The sequence below is a fragment of the Triplophysa rosa genome, linkage group LG1, assembly GCF_024868665.1.
Source record: "Triplophysa rosa linkage group LG1, Trosa_1v2, whole genome shotgun sequence".
Classification (NCBI taxonomy): domain Eukaryota; kingdom Metazoa; phylum Chordata; class Actinopteri; order Cypriniformes; family Nemacheilidae; genus Triplophysa; species Triplophysa rosa.
This window is the reverse complement of record NC_079890.1, coordinates 14,239,653-14,261,018: the sequence shown is the minus strand read 5'-3', so window position 1 is coordinate 14,261,018 and position 21,366 is coordinate 14,239,653. Positions and strand designations below refer to the sequence as shown.

The following is a 21,366-nucleotide window of genomic DNA, read 5'->3' as shown; positions in this document are numbered from 1 at the left end:
CCTTACACAGAAACAAGAACCAAAAAGGGAAAGAAAATACTCTGTCCAAGGAGCTTCACTGTAAATGAATACATAAATACTTATTAGTGGAGCATCAAGCATAACTCAAGAGGTAAGACTTTGATAACGATTTTCATCCGTAAATAAGAATTATTAGTAATTAACTAATTTAGCAATATTGTGTATAGTTTTAGCACTTAATTTGCAGTCATGTTTAATGGACTAACTTTGCTTGTTTTCAGCACTGTATTTTACTATCACAAACTCATTTATCAGCACCATCACAGTGACCCTATGCTGCTTCTATAATTAAAAGGGAAAAAGTTGGTCATACTCGCATCAATTTGTTTCCAACATGTCAGGTATTAAAAATGTGTTTTATTTGGCTAAATGAGTGTTTCATAGTCTACTATTCTTGCTTTGCTACTGTCTGCTTTTACTTTCTGTTATATATCCTGTTGCAACATAATTATTAAAGGCTGATAGAAATGGAATGTAGAAAAGCATGTATTACCACCTGCATTGCATCTAATGTAGTTTTTATTATCATATTTGTCACCCATCTTAAATTAATCCAACACCTCACCAGATTCAGCCGTATGAAGGTAAGTACAGAATAAACACAGTCTTATGAAACATTTAAGCATACCTTATTCCACACATTTCTTATTTAAAATGCACAGGAAAACATGTTTAATAACAGTATGGGTAAATTATATATACATTTGTTTAAAAAAATCTGAAATGCTCATAAAAAGGTGCTGCAAATAGTTCTTCACATTGATGCCATAAAATAATCATTTTTGGTTCCCCAAAGAGCCATCACTCTTTTTTCTTACTTTCCTAAAAAAATGTTTTACTACAAAGATTCTTGGATGTTGTAGGTTCTTTATAAAACCATTCAGCCAAAATAGTTTTCATTTTTAAGAGTGGTTGAAGATGAATGGAGGATTACAAGTTGTTATGGTATTACCTGGTATTTAATGTTCAAGTGATGTTCTGAATGTTATGTATAGCATTAAATGTCATTTTTATTAACACTTTAGGCTATTAAACGAGTAATCGCATACCGAATAAATGTTTGTGTTTACATAATATATTTCTGTATACTGTGCATATTAATTTTGTATTAATAAACACAAAAACATACGTGTATACATATTTAGGAAATATTTCCATGTATTTATTTTAGTGCTGTCAATCGATTAAAAAAATTAATCGGATTAATCACACATTTTTTCTGTGATTAATCACGATTAATCGCACATAACTATTATATTTTAAAATATACTTTTACATTTTAATAATTTCACATTTAATCTTCAAATTGATGTAGAAACAACATATTTCTTTAACAGCATCATTTTATGAAAGCTAGCATTTTGATATTAGTACTGTAACTGATGTCTCCATTAAATTGATTATTTTAACATGAATTATAGCCATTCAACAGTATAATTGAGAGCTCATGTAGGAAAGATACAGGAATTGAAGGACACTTTACAGTCTTTATTAATGCTAAATTATAAATTAAATGCAGAAGAATTCTCATTAAAGCTACAAAATCACATTGATTTCTTCTTTTCTTTTGTTCTTTGATTAACATTAGTGACAGGAGTCACAGCAGCACGTTTAAGAGCGCGGCCCCTTTAAGAGCTGTCTCAGTACGCAGATCTGACCGTCACCGCACTCCCATTTTCACAACTCTTTGCATTCATTTAAGATTTTATTTTACACTTTGAAGTCTGTGCTTAAGAAAATGCTAGACAAAACGGGCTTTCTGACATAATCTTGTGTGGTTTTATCCATTCAAGCACGAAAGAGAACTTAACACGGATGCGCTGTCTGACAGAGATTCACCGACGCAGCCCTTAGCAGGTGACTGTTTACACCAGACTGGACCTCTCGTTGCGTTTTGCCGCGTCCCACAGTTTAGAAGCGGTCTATCTCCATTGAACGCGTCAAAGCAACTGTTTCAAATCGCGCTTAAGTGGTTTAAAAGCCTGTACACGAATAAGAGCGTGATTACATAATGTAACGCTAGACAAAGGATGTCAAGACAAACGGATGCTGCGTTAATTGCGATAAATATTTTCTCACGCGTTAATTTGAAAAAATTAATCGCATGCGTTAACGCGTTAACGTTGACAGCCCTAATTTATTTATATTTACCAATAACTTAAATGATTCATTTTTATGTTTTGTATTTTTCTTAAATATATGCATGTATGTGTATGTTTTTATAAGTAAATTTATATGCACAGTACACAGACATATATTATGTAAACACAAACTTTTATTCTGGATGCGATTAATCGCGATAATCGTTTGACAGCCCATTTATCATCTGTTTTCATTTATTCCTTTTAATCTTTCCTGTCACATTTTAACAATCAAGTTTTTGATCTGAAACAGACCTTATCTTGTCATGATTCTGCCTCTTTTGGTCATGTTTTCCTTAATCTTGTGGCAGGATCATGACAGACCCACGTGTTTAGTGTAGAGAGAGACATGGCATTGTTTGTTTTGACATGCCATGCGCTCTCTCCTGTCTCGTCTTGACCCCGCCCCCTCGTTAGCGTCCCATCACTGTTCCCACATTCCCCACATCTGCCCCTTGTTAATTACCCTTTGTTAGTTCCTTATTTAATGCTCTTGTGTTTGCTGTCCTGTGTTGATTCGTTTTGCTCTATTGCATGTTACTCTGTCGTGTGATATACATTGCCTTGTTTCCTGTGGATTATCCTGTTGTGTTGGGTTTTTTGCCCCCTCGTGGGAAGTTATTGTACTGCTGCCCGGGCTCTCTTCCGTGAACATTCGTGACTAGGGCTGTCACGATTATTAAATAATCGTCTCATCGCGATTGTTTGACCTCATCGCGATGGTTTCAGATCATAGCAATTATTGCACATCTCTATAGAAGACACTAGGGGGAGCTGTAGTGCCTGCATATTGCATATTTTAGTGTATATATTGTAACTAAAGCATGGTAATACTTGTAAAATGTACCACCACAACACAATCACTTAAAAAAAAAAACTAAAGCATATACCATACAAATGACCTGCAGTACAATTTAATATTATTTAAGCAAATCTCAGTGTGAAAACCAGTCTACCAAAATTTCATTAACATACAAGTAAAATTGTATTATAGTCTTGCAAGTGAGAAAAAAACAGACTAGAAGCTTTTCTATGACTGATAGTATTTTAATGGTGGCATCAATTCACAACTGATCAATTTACTTAATTTACAAGTATTTGGCGGTTGTATTATTGACAGGTAAAAACCTAAACCTTAAATATATGATGACCCAATTTTTTCCGATGTATTTCCAAAAAAAAAACATAGTCTTGTATTCAGAACAATATGGTCGTTTCAAAGCTGAATGAAAAATGAATGAGAATTAAATGTCAAAGCTCAAAAACAGACAATTAATCGTCATAATCGTCAAAGCCCTAAAACAGACAATTAATCGTCATAATCGCAATGATTTATTAGAAAATTAATCGTCAGTCAAATTTCATAATCGTGACAGCCCTATTCGTGACATTATCTAACATTCCCACTACACTGCAAATGATAGACACTCCAGAGCTTGACTGGGGTTACAGACATTCACTAGAACCAAACATTTAAATGGGTGGACTTACAATAGGTGGATCAGCAGAAGTCCATCCACAGAACCAACCACCTCTAGTTCAGCCAGTTGTGTATCCGTCTGCTCAAATTAATCCAACACCTCACCAGATTCAGCTGTATGAAGGGGAACAAAGAATAAACACTGTTTTGTGAAACATTTCATTCCTCTTTTAAAATGCACAGGAAAACGTAAGCTTACTAACATAGTATAGGTACGTTACATTTGTTAAAAAAAAAAATAAACGCTCAGGAGCGATAAATGGTTCTTCACAGTGATGCTGTAGAATAACCATTTTTGTTTCCCCAAAGAACCGTTCGCTCAAAGTTTCTTATAAGAACCACAACTTTCTTATTTTTCTATAATCTAAACTTTTTCCACTACAAAGAACCTTTTGTAAAACAGAAATATTCTTTGGATGTTAAAGGTTCTTCATGAAACCATTCAGCCAAAATTGGTTCTATGGGATGTGAGACTCAGTGGTTAATGAGGAATGGAGGATTACATGTTTTACCACATGTTGTTAAATGCTCAACTTGTTCTGAACACATTTTGATGGAACGATATGTATGAACGCTTTCAACATCATGTCTGTCACCAACATCTTTGCTTCTCTTTTACTTTCTGTATGTGTATTTTTACAATAGACAGACTGCCCCAAAATCACCTCCCACATCCCTTGGCTCAGCCAGGAGGACAGTGTGTCTATGCGTATGGAGAACCTGGGCTGGTTACAGAGGTTCTGCCAGATAACCAACCCCCTATTCAGCCAGTTGTGTATACATCTGCACAAATGAATCTAGCACCTCACCAGATTCAGCCGTATGAAGGTAAATGCAGAATAAACACATGCAGTCTTATGAAACATTTATTCCACACATTTCTTATTTAAAATGCACAGGAAAACATGCAAGGTGCAGCAAATAGTTCTTTACAGTGATGCCATAGAATAACCATTTTTGGTTCCCCAAAGAGCCATCACTCAGAGGTGTTTGTTTTGTTGAAGTTTTCCCCATCGTGGGTCTTTTGTTTTGTTTAAATAAATTTTGAGTTATTGTACCGCTGCCTGCGCCTGGGCTCTCTTCCGTGAACATTCGTGACATTATCTAATCTAAATCTAACATTCCCACTACACTGCAAATGATTGATGCTCCAGAGTTTGACTGGGGTTACAGACATTCACTAGAACCAAACATTTAAATGGGTGGACTTACAATAGGTGGATCAGCAGAAGTCCATCCACAGAACCAACCACCTCTAGTTCAGCCAGTTGTGTATCCGTCTGCTCAAATTAATCCAACACCTCACCAGATTCAGCTGTATGAAGGGGAACAAAGAATAAACACTGTTTTGTGAAACATTTCATTCCTCTTTTAAAATGCACAGGAAAACGTAAGCTTACTAACATAGTATAGGTACGTTACATTTGTTAAAAAAATAATAAACGCTCAGGTGCGATAAATGGTTCTTCACAGTGATGCTGTAGAATAACCATTTTTGTTTCCCCAAAGAACCGTTCGCTCAGTTTCTTATTTTTCTATAATCTAAACTTTTTCCACTACAAAGAACCTTTTGTAAAACAGAAATATTCTTTGGATGTTAAAGGTTCTTTATGAAACCATTCAGCCAAAATTGGTTCTATGGGATGTGAGACTCGGTGGTTAATGAGGAATGGAGGATTACATGTTTTACCACATGTTGTTAAATGCTCAACACTGTAAAAAACCCAACTCAAAAAAAGTTCAAACAACTAATTTTGTTGTGTTGGTTGAGCAAAAGTCCATGAAAAAGTTCACAGAACTTCTTTTAATAAGTTCATTCATTGTAACCAAACATTTTCTTCATTAACTTAAAAATATGAGTTGTGTGAAAAATTCTTTGCAAGTTCACTCAAAAAGACCTCTATAAATGTAAAAAATTGAGTTACGTCAATGTACAATGAACAAACAAGAGTTTGAAAGGTCCCAAGATGCACTGCAGCATGTTCAATTCGGTGTTTCTTATTTGTTTTTCTTTTAAAGATTAGTGTTTTAGTTCTTGCTAGAATAATTTATGCTTTAATCTTGTTGTTACTGTTTGTTATCTGTTGTGTTTAGAGTTTTTTAATGAATGATGGTTTTTGATTGTTACCATGGTTGAGGTTTGTGTGTTCAATGCTGAGGTGTAAGTGCAGACCCAACGTAACTCAAACTGTTCAAGCAGTTGTTTGATCAAAGTTTACTCAAATTGTAGTAAAAGACAAAAATATTTGTTTATTTTTAAATAACCAATTTATATTCTTTATTTACGTTCAGCCAACAAAAATAATTTGTTATGTTGTTCATTATGTAAACTTGACTATGTTGTGACAACTAATGACTTAAGCATACCCTTACAGAAAAGACACATGAATTTCACATGTTTTTCACATGTGATCACATGTATACAACATGTGTTTAACATGTGCAAAAAACACGTGTGATCACATGTGAAATGTGTGTTTTTGGAACATTTTGGTGTGAATTCCATGTGAATTCCCACGTGAAACCCTTGGGATAACATGTAAAAACCCATGGGATGACATGTGCAACATGTGGTGATGTGAAGAACATGTGATCACATGTGGAGACATGTCGCATATGTTATCCCATGGGTTTTTACATGTTATCCCAAGGGTTTCACGTGGGAATTCACATGGAGTTCACACCAAAATGTTCCAAAAACACACATTTCACATGTGATCACATGTGTTTTTTGCACATGTGAATTTCGTGTGTCTTTTCTGTAAGGGTATTTTTTTTGTACCTCTCAAGAAAACTAATAATCCTAAATTACCTCAATTAATTATTTTTTGTATCTCCAATTACAGTACTTGTTTTAAGTCAGTACAACTTCTATTTCAAAAAGTTGAGTGAACAAGAAAAAGCAAGGGGAAATTAGTACTAAGATTTTTTGTTGTTGTGAAGACTTACATTTTTTTACAGTGAACTTGTTCTGAACACATTTTGATGGAACGATATGTATGAACGCTTTCAACATCATGTCTGTCACCAACATCTTTGCTTCTCTTTTACTTTCTGTATGTGTATTTTTACAATAGACAGACTGCCCCAAAATCACCTCCCACATCCCTTGGCTCAGCCAGGAGGACAGTGTGTCTATGCGTATGGAGAACCTGGGCTGGTTACAGAGGTTCTGCCAGATAACCAACCCCCTATTCAGCCAGTTGTGTATACATCTGCACAAATGAATCTAGCACCTCACCAGATTCAGCCGTATGAAGGTAAATGCAGAATAAACACATGCAGTCTTATGAAACATTTATTCCACACATTTCTTATTTAAAATGCACAGGAAAACATGCAAGGTGCTGCAAATAGTTCTTCACAGTGATGCCATAGAATAACCATTTTTGGTTCCCCAAAGAGCCATCACTCAAAGGTTTTTTCTTACTTTTCTATAGTTTAAAAACCTTTTTTCACTACAAAGATTCTTTGGATGTTGTAGGTTCTTTATAGAACCATTCAGCCAAAATTGTTTTCATTTTTAAGAATGGTTGAAGAGGAATAGAGGATTACAAGTTGTTAAATGCTCGATTTAGTATGAACACATTTTGATGCCCACTAAAGTCGGTGACAGTTTACTTTATGTGCTGTCACGTTTTAACCATCAAGTTGTGTATTACTGTTTAGAAAAAGACGCATAGAAATTCAAGATCTTATTTTCACTACTGCACATCTAAGCCACTTTTTACTACGTTTTTACTATGGGTTACTGGCGACAAAAAGGTTGCTAGAAGGAAATAATTCATCCACTTCAAAACCACCTCCCATATCCCCTGGACCCCTGCCATCAATCAAACAGATCAAACAAAACAAATATACCCTCAAATCAGACAAAGTTAAAATCCACAAATTTACACTAAACTGTTTTTTAGTAGCCTAATTACAAAAGTTGTGAAAACTAATGAATGACAACTGGACAAATGGTAAGCATGCTTCATTATTCAATAAATACTCACTGTTTAAGTGTTCCAAATGATACATAGCCTATTGATGCACCTTTCTCTGCTTAAACACATTTATTTATACTGACACAAAAAGGTTTCAATTATTAAAGCTGAATATTTACCTGCAGAGGTCCAGAGAATCGACTGACTCTAGTTCAGACATCATTCAGCCAAATCTCTCCAAAACAGTCTAAATTAACTATTTACTTGTTTTCTTGTTGAACACTGATAAAACACTCATTTATATACATTCCTCAAATTACCATTAATACTGCATTAACATTTATAAAAAGATGGTAATGATGTTTCTTCCTCACCTTTTCCAGCTCCTGCACTTCCAGTAATGGCTGTACCTGTTGGAGTACCACCAGGTCTGCAGTACCTTACTATGGTGGGCCATCTCTATTTCACTCTCTCTTCTAAGTTATAAGATATGATTATGTTATAGCATTTACCTTGCATTTTAGATCGACCAAGTTCTTATTCACCAAAAAATGGAGTGTATTGAGAGTAAGTGAATGTTATGTTCTGTTCTTAAAATTGTAAGTAGGCCTACTTTTTATACTTACAGACTTGAAATACTTTTTCGATCATTTATATCTACAGTATTCACTGGCTTTGAGACTAACAACCAGTATGAGATCAAGAACAGCCTCGGCCAATTGATCTTCCAGGCCAAAGAAAAGACAGACTGCTGCACACGCAATATCTTAGGTGCAATACGCAACTTTCAAATACGGATTGAAGACAACATGGGCCAAGAAGTCATGCGGGTGCAAAGACCGTTACGCTGCGACTCTTGTTGCTGCCCTTGCTGTTTGCAAGAGGTACCCGAGCAGCAGTAAAGTGTTTTGAACCAATTGTTTTTAAGGCACCATGGTACATGCCTGTTTTAGCTTGTGATAGATATCTGTATTATCTGTATTATTTATGTGATATTTTCTACCTCAGCTGGAAATACAAGCTCCCCCTGGAGTGACTATTGGACACATAAAACAGAACTGGCATGCTTTCTTTCCAATATTCTCAGTCCAAGGACCCCACAGTGAGACACTATTGAAGATCAAGGGGCCCTTTATGGCATGTAAATGTGGTGATATACATTTTGAGGTAAATGCAAGAAAATGCATATGCATTTGAAGAAAATGCAATAGCTGTGTTTTTTTTATGTTAAATTTACGTCTCGCATTTGTGTCTTGCATTTTCTTGTTATGATATTGTTCATATTTAAATGTACTTGTACTTGCAACAAATCGTATCTTCACAAATAAATTACAATGACATTTGCCACATGTTTAAATTACATCTCATTTTCAAATAAAATATTTTTTAAAATGATGTCTTCTGTTTTAAGGTAAAAGGGAAAGAGGGTGAAAAGCCTATTGGTCGAATCACGAAACAACGGTCTGGTATCCTGCAAAAATGCTTTACTGATGCCACCAACTTCACTGTCCAGTTCCCTATGGACATGGATGTTAAGACGAAGGCTGTATTAATGGGTGCCTGCTTCCTCATTGTGAGTATTAAACTAATATACAGAGAGATATTTCACTAGAGATTGCAGTCTAATATTATAACTAACATTCTTATTAATATGTTTTTGGAAGCCGATTTTTTATACTTAAATGTGACGAAAAGCCAGCACTGAACAGTCTAAAAGCACTTTTCAGTAGGAAAAAGAATGCTCACAATTTTACATTAATTCCATTCATTCTCTTTTCTTTTCATAGGATTTCATGTTTTTTGAAAAAGGCGGAGGTTTATTTTGGAAACTTTTATAAGCCACTGAACTTTGTGTGTCAGATAAGGGTGGCATATGCAGTGCTGGGGGTGCCCAGACCAGAGTTAACCTCTGTTTATAGGGGCCCGGAAAGTTCATCCAAAAATTAGATTATTTTTATTTTAGTGTTATTTTAACTATTGTTGACAAAGGGCTTTAATATCATAAAATATCAAGATGTTCTTCTGTCTAAGTACCAGTAAACCTGATGTAAAATCACATAATTTTTACAACATAGACAATACGGTACATTATATGCCTAAAAGAAAAGATAACAAACTACACTAAAAAATGACATAGATAATTACTTCAAGTAAAATTACCTAAATTATTTAAGCACATTTACAGTGCATTAGCACAATCAGTCACTGAGTGAAAAATACACACACCACGAGCTCTCCCATAACCTAAGCACAAGCACCACTCTTCTGAACGATGGTAACCATGAAACTCAAAAACACAAACAGAATCTCTTTTAAATCTTAAAGACAACTGAACAATAAACACTATCAAGTCTTTCATTTTATCGTAAAAGCACATAAAATAACACTTTTTCACAAAAATGACTCAATTGCTCTAAAACTGCTCAGTTAGTGAAGTTACAGTAACTAAAAGAATTCATGTGTCCCACCACAAAATACAAGTTTGAGTGGGTTGAACATGATAAAATTAAGTTGAATTCACTCAATAATTTGTGCATTTAGAATTCCGAGATTTTTTCCATCATTTTAACTTAAATTTTGGTTAAAAAAAAACAAGAACACAATTGTATTAAGTAAAATTTACTCAATTAATTTCATGAAATCTACTATGACACAGAATCATTTTTTACAGTGAAGCATATGTGTATTATTGACAGAGTAAATGCTATATGCAAACCATGATTAACTACATACTGTACATACGCTCAGTCTAAATTCTTGTAGAACCTTTTTTAAATGCCTCCTACACCCGTGTCGTATAGCAAAGAAATGAAAGATACAATTATATTTTATTCTAAAATGGCCTGGACAGATTTCTTAGTTCAAGAAAAAAATATAAAATTGGATTATATTGTAAAATTTCAGACCAAGTTTAAGTTTCATGGGACTGAATAGCCTCCTCGGATGCGGCCGCTAAAACTTTGTTAGTGTTTAAAGTAGCAACCTCTGACAAATAAAATTGTTTCTTTATATTGACAAGCCGCAATGTTTGTGGAAAATTGTTTTTTGAAATGAGATGAAACTAGACGGTTTTTTTGGTTGATCAGATCAACTCAAAATTGTTGTTTTCTCATGGAATAAATTTGTCCTGGCCTGTATACTGCATAGCATTGGGTTTTTCAACTTGGTATGTATAAAATAAAAAAGGTGATGGAAAAAAAATTAGCTAATAATTGTATTGTTCTTAAATAAACATGTCTACAAACATATATTTGTAAATGTGTTTTACTTTATTAAACAGCTACAAATACTTCTTACACTATATATACAAATTCAAAAGTATATTTACATCCAAACTAAAAAAAACAGACAAGATGCTGTCGCAACAATCTTCTCTTAAAAGTCAAGTAATACATTATATTTCAATTATGCTGTATTTTCTCAGCATAAACAACATTTTCGGTGTCCTGGATTTTTGTGGACTGTTGATATAATTCCTTGATATAAAGAATTGAGCTCCTGGCATTTATGTACATAGTTAACTTTAAACAGTCAACTCTAAGCTTTAAACTCTTTCTCCTCGTCTTTCCAGTGCAGTCTCTCTGGGTCTATCTCTTTCTTTAACCAATCGAATGAGACAGCGTCCAGCGTGCTGCAGGTCCCAGTTGTAGCGGGCAAGTATTTTTTGACACTCCTCACGGGAGCACTGGTTCATGTAAAACAGCTGATCTATCTGATGATGTAAAAACATAAAAATTGTAAAATAAAAATAAATCCAATGGTGATATTGTCTTAAAAGAATGAGGGTAAATTCTCTATTACCTTAAGCTGTTGTTCTGCCCGTGTAGGATTCCAGTCACTGCGATGCAGAGCTCTCTGAACCTCTTCACTGGTCACTCCATGTACCGCCTCCTGAAGCTAAACAATCATCATTCATTAAATTAAACAAATTTTAAAAGCCATTCACTAAGAATTGTTATAATGGAATTGATTTTGGGTGAATATACATAATATTGTTAGATATAGGGAAGAAATATGCATACTTGTGCTATGACTGCCACCTTATTAACTTGTGGTGGGTATCTCTCCTGTCCCTTTTCCCGTTCTCTCTCTTTGTCTCGCTCCTTCTCTTTTTCTAAGTCGTCATCTAACTGAGGGCTTGATTTGGCCAGATGGGCCATCCTGGCAAGGTTGTTACTTCCAAAACACTGTTGCTGAGGCTGGTGTTGGAACTGTAGCTGTAAGTGATGAGGTGGAGGGGTCCAGGCACCAGCCAGTGGGTTTACGGTCCGCCGGTCATGGTTCATCAACGGTTTGATACGTTTGAGATTTGGGGGTGGGGGGCGAGGAGGTGGATTGACAACAGCATCACTAAACCTGCGGGGGTCAGGGGAGAGTTGTTTGCGGTGGCCAGATTGAGCAGCATTCCCTATATCTTCGTCTTGTGCCCCACCTAAGACTGACTCCAGACTTCTTGACATGCCTGAGAATAGAGAGTGATATGATCAAACTATGATAAACTATTTTTGCTGTCACTAAAAACCTCTTTTCTTGTTTAGGCGCTTCATACTACTTGTATGTATGTATTTCTTGCATACTGCATATTATTTACACAGAGAAAGATATTTCACCCAAAAATAAAAATGTTCATCATTTACTCACCCTCGAGTTGTTCCAGATCGGTATAAATTTCTTTGTTCTGATGAACACGGGAAAAGATATTTGGAGGAATGCTTGAAACCAAACAGTTGTTGGCCACCAATGACAACCATTGTAATTTTTCCTACTGGTAGCCAACGGTGGCCAAGAACTCTTTTGGTAACAAGCATTCTTCCAAATATCTTTATCTGTGTTCATCAGAACAAAGAAATGTATACAGATCTGGAACAACTCGAGGGTGAGTAAATGATGACAGAATTTTTATTTTTGGGCGAACTGTCCATTTAAGAAATACAAATCTAGTTTCGCAAGTTCTGACCTGACATTTTCTTTAGATTGGAGCCTGTCTTGACTCTTGCTGATGGAATCCCCCAATTTCCATTGCTGGAAAAGTAAAAAAAAAAAAAGAGTTCAGCTGTCCTGTTATATTAGCCATAATAGCTTTTATTCATAACTTATTTAGGTTTATAATCTCATTTGGACTAATTTCGTGATGTCACTCACTCATTTATCCGTTCTGGGGTGCCCCAGCTCCGTGCTGGATCGGTATCTCCGTGGCCAGTGTGGTGCAGACTACCTCTAACAGGGGAAGAGATCAGAGAAGTACTAGGCACCGGACAGACTGCTGTGAGAGAGGGGGCTGCCAATGAAGGGGGGAACCAGCCAATACTCAGAGTTCTCTGGTTTTGCCCCTTCCACTCACCTATATCCAGCCTGTGACAGAACAAAAACATACAGAACATGATCGTTAACTCGGTGTTGACTATATTAAATGAGTAGTTCATCCAAATATGAACTTTCTTTCATAATTTACTCATCTGCATGCCATTGGAACAAAACATGCATATGACAACGAGTCGTTTTTGGAGCATTGCCATATTAAATGAAGGTAACATCACAGCATTTTAATATAAAATGACTTGTTTGTGTTCAGCAGAAGAAAAGAAGTGATATACATCTGGGATGGCATGAGGGGGAGTAAATAATAATTTGGGTGAAATAAGGAAAGTATAGAAAATAAGGTAAGGTAAATACAACATTTACAAAATAATTGAATAATAAAAGTACAAGTTTGTAAACATTTTTTTTTTGCCTCCCAACCCCTCTCTTACCCATGTTCTATTATAGTCACTAGATCATTTGCCTGTAAAGAGAGTTTTCTGGGCTCTGTAAAGTCTTTCACTGCACGAACCTCCATAGGCTGTGCCTAATAAAAATGAAAAAGATGTTACACAGAGAAATCAGGATGGACAAAAGATCTATTTTATATAAATGAATGTATTTTTGCAACATCGTATTGATTTGGAACATACTATGAGCATCTAAACTTTAACCATACAGTTTGTTTGTATAGTTCCAAATCAATACACTTGTGTCAACGCTACATTAAAGGGATAGTTCACCCAAAAATAAAAATTCTGTCATCATTTACTCACCTTCGAGTTGTTCCAAATCTGTATACATTTCTTTGTTCTGATGAACACAGAGAAAGATATTTGGAAGAATGCTTGTAACCAAACAGCTCTTGGACCCCATTGACTACCATAATAGGAAAAATTACTTTATAATCTTATTTTGAAGAATGTAGGACGGCAAACAGTTCTGGGGCACTTTTGACCACCATTGTCATTTTTCCTACTGTGGTAGTCAATAGGGTCCAAGAACTGTTTGGTTACAAGCATTTGTCCAAATATCTTTCTCTGTGTTCAACCAAACAAATACATTTATACAGGTTTGGAACAACTAGAGAGTGAGTAATTCATGACCGAATTTTCAGTTTTGGATGAACTATCCCTTTAATTAATATAAATTAGTTTTGTTTATATTGTGGTACAAGACGTGTATCACTCAGTTGAAACACTGACCTCTGCAACAATGGTTTTGAGTTGTGAGAAGGTGGGTCGGTCAGTAGGACTGCAGGCCCAACATTTACGCATCACAGAGTACATCTCCTGAGGACAGTCTGGAGGTCTCTCTAACCGATCACCACGCTCTATACTATATAATATCTACAAACACAACACACATCACTTAGTCCAAAGTAGCAATAGCTGCAGAACAAGAAGAAAACAGCATATCCTTACGTACATCAACTGACTTGAGTCAGTGGTGTACTCATGTACACTATACCTGTCTGGCAGAGAACCCCAGCCAGGGCTCTTCACAGTAAGTGAACATCTCCCATAACGTGACACCAAACATCCAGACATCTGAGGCATGAAGGAAAGTACCCACACGTAAACTCTCAGGAGCACACCTATAGAAAGACAGGAGGAATTAATATCCTTGACCACACAATAACATATACAAGCTCTATCTGGCAATTTTTGGGGCAGCGTCTCACCATGCAAATGGGATTCGTCTGTGTGCCGTCATGACATAGTGGTCCCTGTCATGATCCAAGCCTCTCATCAGTCCAAAGTCTCCGATCTTCACTAGCTCTCTAGATGCCATGAGCACGTTACGGGCAGCAAGATCTCTGTGGATGAACCGCCTGGACTCTAAATACTCCATACCTGCAGCAATCTGTGTGCTGAAGAGCCAGAGTCTTGAGAGAGGGTAAACTCCCTGCCGCAGACGCAGTGTGTCGTATAAAGAGCCCAGAGAAGCCAGTTCTGTTACCTGATCAACAAGAAAGAGACATAAACTACACATGAATACATTTGTTAAATTTAAAATGTTTAAAGACATTATATAATAAAAGCCTTCATGTGTCTCTAGGGCAGTGTTTTTCAACCTGAGGGCCCAAGCCCACTAGTGGACCTCAACAAACTTCTAAGGAACCCTTCAAGATGACTTAAACTATTTAAATAAACAAAACAAGCATTAAATGAAGATGAAATGATTATTTCTTGCTATTATTAGATGTTATGTAACTCAATCTTTATGCCCAGTTTGATGATTGTAGGTAAATCTAGTTCCACCTATTCAGTCAAAAGGGGGCACTACACGGTGCCATTTAGCTTTTGCCCACATCAACTCTCATGCCTGCACCAAATTTTTAGTTTTTAGTATGTTAAGTGCCCTAAAAACACAAAGAAGCTTGAAAATAATAATAACAATGAAAAAGAATAAGAAACCGAGTGAGAAAAGGCATATTGCCTTACATACAACCAATTAAACTCATTTCAAACAAATTAGTAACGGATATGGTTCTAGACTAAAGGTTAAGATTACCATTTTAAGGGGATGCGTAAGGACAACACCATAGAGGTGTATAATGTTTGGGTGGTCGAGAGACTGCATGGTTGAAACTTCTAGGAGGAAATCAGTCACCATGTCTACCTGCCTCGATGAGCCACTCCTTAAAGTTTTCACTGCCACGGGAACCTTAAAAAAGAGAGAAACAAGACACAATAAAATATAAGTTTTTATTTTGTTCAAGAATTTACTTTTAGAATTCATCAAAAAATAACAGACATAATCATATTGGTACAGGAGTAAAAAAATTTATTACGGTTCAACTATCATATTCTGACCCCTCTTTCATATAAAAGCAATAGAAAATATAAAAACACCACTGGATTTCTTTTACAACTTTATTTGATTTGATGTAGTTATCAGTGCTGTTATAAATGAATAGACTGAGCAAACCAACAGACAACCAAATAAAACTTCTTAAGACCAGGCAGAAATAGCACTACGCCTTTGCACCTAAAGTGTGCATATTAAAACAGGTACATACTTCAAAGGTATATAATGGTAGCAAATGTATACATATCTGTTCTTAAATGGTACATATAATGACCCTTTTAAAGGGTACTATGCCACTGACAGCTTGGGTAAAAAAAATATTCTGACAGAGCACCACTAACTGAAGATATACTTTAGGACTATACTGCTCTCCTGTGATAAAATCATCAGATCAGGAAATAACCAACTCACCACTCGTCCCTTTGGTGTGTGCCATTCTGCTTTTTTAACTACCCCAAATGAGCCTGAACCCAACCTCTCCCCAAAGACCAGTTCACTGTCCTGGATAAGACAGGGGAGGGCACGCCCTGGATCCGGCCCCTGGCTTGGTCCAACACCATTAACCTGATCACCTCCCTCTGGGGTACGGCTATTAAAGACCTATCAAAATAAAAAAAAAGATAATTGATGGGTATTTTTATCAATAATACGTTTAAATTTCTTTCCAAAGTTTGTAAAGAGTGAAATACTCTACCTTCATCCACGGCCGTGACCCCATGCTGGTTTTATAACTTTTGACAGCTACCCATAATCGCCGCTGTCCTGTTGACAAGAAAAAAAACACAATTTAACAAACAAAACAAATTTGTGTTCTTTTACTTTTAAAATAGTCCACTTCTTAACAAAACAAACCTGGTCTACTAATGCCAATCTGTTCGAGATCTGCTTCTTTGACATAGTTGAGGTGCTCAATACGTGTCACATTGAGTCCATCTCGTAACCTTAAAAAAAATCTCTCCAGCTGCACCTCGGCGAGAAGCTGGTACAGCCACTGAGTGTCATGATCCATCATTATTTCACTCTCATAAAAAATCCTGTTGGTTAAACACAGCAGAAACATACAAAATCAAGGAGAGAACATACAATTCACAATAACATCCCTGACAAGACCTGAGAACATTTATACATAGACATGGTTTGTTATGAAGAAAGTACCTGTCTAACCCAAATCACCATTAATGACAGGAGGTATTACATTATCAGTCATTGTATCATCTGAATATTTTCATCTCATGTTACGTACTCGGTGAGGCCCTGTGTAACTATGTGACAGATTAAATCTAGAACACAAAACTAAAAACGCAGTCAAATACATGACAGAGTAAGTTCTGGCTTTAGTGTGTGAGGGTCTTCTTGAGATAGAAGATTTTTTTTCATGTAATTCCACAATGATTCAATGACTGTGAGATCAGATGCAAGTAGGTGTTGTTGTATGAACAAAGACTCCTTGTTCGTACAAAACTCTTGCTTGATAATTAAGAGTAAATGGCAAAGCATATTTGTAAATCTGTCTTGATATTCACAAAAACAGAATATATACCTTTTTTTATTAAAAAAGCTAATCTTAACATTTTCACAGTACTGTACTTTGTGTAGTTCAGCATAAACCTTCCCCCAAAATTCTATATACATAAAGTAATGTAACTGAATAGCCATTCTGAATAGATGCTCCTTACAATAGAGGCCTCATTGGTTGCTATGGACACCTGTTGGGAATTTGCTGCAAAGCTGAATCCAGCTGGCAATAATACAAACACTAGGGAGCTTGGACTTGTGTGATCCTCTTGACACATACATGCTATGCTAAATCTGAGGCTCTATGACAACAAACGCTGTCATACATAACAAACTAAAAAGTAATTTTAAGCTTAACTTTATATGCATTTTTTTACAAAGGAAGCTTTGTATTAGATAAACGTTGGAAAAAATATAGTACACGATACTCTACACTTAAGCAAAAAGGTAATGCAAAACTGACCAAGCAGGAGGGTTAATACACCAAACAAACCACTTCTTCAGTCAATGTGAAGAGTAGCAGCTATTTCTTCTGGAATGTGTGTGTAAAAGAGAATGATTTACCAGCAAGTCTCATAAACCAATGGTATTGTCAGTGACCACTTTACCAGCACTGACTATCTCTAAAATGTAATCATACCGTTTTTTTTTTTGTTAAGTAAATTGCAAGAAATCTACTTCTGAATGTTTCATACTGCATTTAAAATGATGTATCGCTGGAAGATATGTACAATAGAATCTAACATCAAACATAATTTTCTTGCCTGTTGAGCAAGTTTGTAAACATTCCACAACCTCTGAAAGTTTCTTCAGCATGTGTACAAAAAGAAAACCAGAGGCTCAGTGCACCCCTGTGTATGAGAACCAGAGAACCATGACAACAAAAACACAGACACATGACCTTCAGTGACTAATCAGCCAGTATGCATTTAATGTGACAGGTCTAAAAGTATGGGGGCTTGTCTGAGCAAGCAACCTGAGAGTATCAAAATATGATTCTCCAAGACTCCACACCCAGATTCCACACCCTGAATGACAAGAGAAAGAGTAGACTTTGTGTAAAACGTGATGGCTATAAAGTTCAGTTTCTTATGTCTGTTATAAACCAAATTCAATAAAATGCATTTTAGGTCATCAGAACCAAACAATTTATTTTAACGCAGTTATCTTGGAGAAATAATTGAAAATTAAATCATTTGTTATTTTCAGTTTGAACAGAAAATCGAGTCTATTCCTGGCTATAGACTTCATAGCTTTTAGGCTCAACTTGTTTGATAAGCGCTCTGTTGCTTCTGTTTACATTTGATAAGGAGCCTCCTCTGAAACTGGGTGTGTACTAAAAAATCTAACAAATTATCTTTCAGCATTATACTAATCAAAGAAATGTCATAATGAAAGTCTTCAAACAGTAGCATTTACAACAATATGGGAGAGTGACACACGGTGCTTTCAAACACATGACAGCTTTCTCAAAGCAACTTCTGTTTCCTTTATATTTGCTATGCTTTGTCAAAAGGTGTGACTTCAATCCTTTACATTTAACTAATGATAAAATTGTGTCAAACTGATGAATTTGAACAACGACTGGGCAGTTAGTCACAAATTAATATTTGAGTAATTTCCGCTGACTGCCACACAGCATTACTAATTGTACAATTAAGTGACTTTTACTACTGTGTTTTACTATTGCTATTTGTTACATCATAATTATTTGAGATATTTTGCAAGACATTAGACTGCTTGGTCATTCTGAGTTTTCAGAGTAAATTCTGCATTTCTAATAACTGAACAAAAGTTTCAGGATTCATATCTTACAAAGATAAAAGATACCATGGTAGTAAATATCAAAAATATCAAGAATTTGGTTTAATACAAATGTTCCCTGCATAAATAAAAAAGACATAATATAGAATATAATTAAAATAGTTTACATTACTGATGGAAGAAAAGCAGTTTTGGTAAAGAAAGGCACATAATACAATTGGTTTCACCTTGCTTTTAGAAGTCAGCCATGACAGCAGATAAGGTGAGCTTAGATATTTAACCAAGTGGGAGTTAAAGCGTAACAGCAAAGCGGAAATGACGCTGACTTATTTGAAACATTATTTTATAGAAAATAGCTAGTTTTGACCAAACTCTTTGTTAAGTCTTCGAAACTCTTTAATTGGGCTATAACGTTTATTTAATAACATTGTAACATTTGACTAAGAATATAAACTTTCTCAATAACGAAGGCTGTCTGATTGCACTAAATGTTCAAACAAATGCTTTTACTTACAAATAAACGATCAACGTCGAGTCACTTGACCAGCTTGTAGCCTACTACACTAAAGACGCTGCAGGTATATTTCCATTATGAGTAGTTGATTTGTTGTCAGTTTATACTCGTACGCTCGTTTATCCTAAAATCTCGATCTTACAACATTGAAGTTTAATGCATCGGACTATCGTTACAACTAGTCTGTGTATTATACGTTTTCTTAATAAGTGGTACAGATCATTTATAGAGCGAGTCTGACGTCTCCCTGTGTTTTCCTTCTTTCTGAGCGTTTCCTCACTCCGCCCATAGCAGCAACACTTCCCCCTTTCCACCTTCTGAATTCATGACCTCTATTGGGTAATATAGTAATAATTGACGCGTGTTTATTGTGACGTTATTTTCAACGAAAGTGTTTTGTTTGTTTGTTTGTTTTCCCTGTTTTTTAGCATCTTGCCCATGTAAGCTACATTTTTAAAAAACTATGCTAATGTTGTGTATTCACTATTTTGATAGTTTAAATCATTAATGCTCTAGAATTTGTCATTTTCCATTACCCAAATGCAGAATTGTTATGTAGCCTAGTTGGAGTATTTTAAACAATATTTTTTAAATGACACCTTGCTATATAAAGTCCCTTAGATTGCATTTAAATGGTTGTGGTGATAATAATGTCCTGTTTATTTTGGGGTTTTGGTTAAAGTAATGCTTGTTAAAAGTAATTAGTTACATGGAATTAAGCCATGTGTTACAGTTTGCCGGAAATTATTAACTTGCTACAACACAAGCTTTGAAATATTGTCATAAAGGATGTGAGTGTTTAATGACGACTTTAAAAAATGGGTGTAAAAGGAAACTTGAAAGTATACTGTAGGCTATTAGTTCACTCAGCACACAGGAACTCTTGTGCTTGGCTCATTACAAACAGAGACTGAGCAGAATGAAAACAGAGACTATTTTCTCTCAGTGCCCCTTTCAGCCTTTCCACTCTGATCCTGTCTTTCCAGTTTTACTGGTTATGTCTTTCTTCTTGTCACAAAAAAGACACACACTCACACATATGCAAATGCTCATGTGAAATCATGTATTAAATTACCTATAGCTCTTTTCTTTTTAAGGATAAAATACAAAGATAACCCTTACAAATGAGAGTCATGAACATCACATTAAAACAGTTGTAAAGCGAATGTAAACTTATGAACTGGGTTATTATAAATTCAGGTTTTGTGTGTTGTTGACTACAAGCTACCATCTAATGTGAAATAGATTTCACATGTTGAAAATGAATTGAAAACATTCTAACAGAGATTTAGCTGGTAAATCTGTTCTTTGGAAACCCATCTATTGTAAATGTGTTTATTAGGTAAACTGTGCTGAGTAAACTGTCCTGTAATTAAAAGACATCCTCATAGCTGGTTCTTGACTGGTGCAATTTAGGAAATGTGTTTTCCTTCTCATCACATTATGACTCAACTCTTTTGAACACGTATCTCTAGAAGTATGCAGTATTTGACTATTTAGCCCACTGTTTAGTATTATACAGGAAAGAGATTGGCAGCATAATTATACTAACGATCAATAAAAACACATTAGAGACTGCAGGGGGATATACCAGTTAAAATAGGGCAAATTTCTAAATTGAATCTTGTTTAAATCCAAAAATGCCCAGAAGGTTATATAAGTAACGTAACATACATGACTATAAATTATATTGTTGATATCCTTTATTTTTGATTCCAGCTATTTCTTTCTCCTCTTCAGTTAAAGTTCAATGAACATATAAAACAAATTTTTGTTTGGCACTAACCCACACAAAGAAATGTAATAAGAAACGAAAACAGATATACTTTCCTGTGGCTCAGTGGTTAGAAGTTGGCGCTAGCAACTAAGTCATGGGTTCGATTCCAGGGG

General features: G+C 35.5%; 2 protein-coding genes across 3 annotated transcripts; one reads left to right on the top strand and one right to left on the bottom strand.

The window, feature by feature from the left end:
• LOC130559763 (phospholipid scramblase 2-like) lies at window positions 1-10,718 on the top strand. Of its 2 annotated transcripts, XM_057343039.1 has the most exons (10): window positions 1-112; window positions 243-362; window positions 4,288-4,470; window positions 6,720-6,902; window positions 7,955-8,019; window positions 8,096-8,138; window positions 8,235-8,455; window positions 8,580-8,738; window positions 8,983-9,144; window positions 9,359-10,718. In XM_057343039.1, the coding sequence occupies exons 2-10, from the start codon at window positions 356-358 to the stop codon at window positions 9,407-9,409; spliced, it is 1,074 nt and encodes a 357-aa protein (XP_057199022.1). In that variant the 5' UTR covers window positions 1-112; window positions 243-355; the 3' UTR covers window positions 9,410-10,718. The 2 variants fall into 2 exon arrangements, with proteins under 2 accessions (XP_057199022.1, XP_057199018.1); XM_057343035.1 differs by lacking the exons at window positions 1-112; window positions 243-362 and having other exon boundaries at window positions 4,073-4,470.
• Window positions 10,719-10,821: 103 nt separating this feature from the next.
• Window positions 10,822-19,756, bottom strand: tnk1 (tyrosine kinase, non-receptor, 1). The gene is made up of 14 exons (XM_057343030.1): window positions 19,477-19,756; window positions 16,536-16,717; window positions 16,378-16,445; window positions 16,095-16,283; window positions 15,387-15,539; window positions 14,554-14,831; window positions 14,340-14,466; window positions 14,075-14,218; window positions 13,322-13,416; window positions 12,714-12,923; window positions 12,529-12,593; window positions 11,594-12,033; window positions 11,373-11,468; window positions 10,822-11,283 (listed from the first exon to the last, which is right to left on the bottom strand). Exons 2-14 carry the CDS (start codon window positions 16,693-16,695, stop codon window positions 11,116-11,118), a joined length of 2,193 nt encoding a protein of 730 aa, XP_057199013.1. The 5' UTR covers window positions 16,696-16,717; window positions 19,477-19,756; the 3' UTR covers window positions 10,822-11,115.
• Window positions 19,757-21,366: the final 1,610 nt, after the last annotated feature.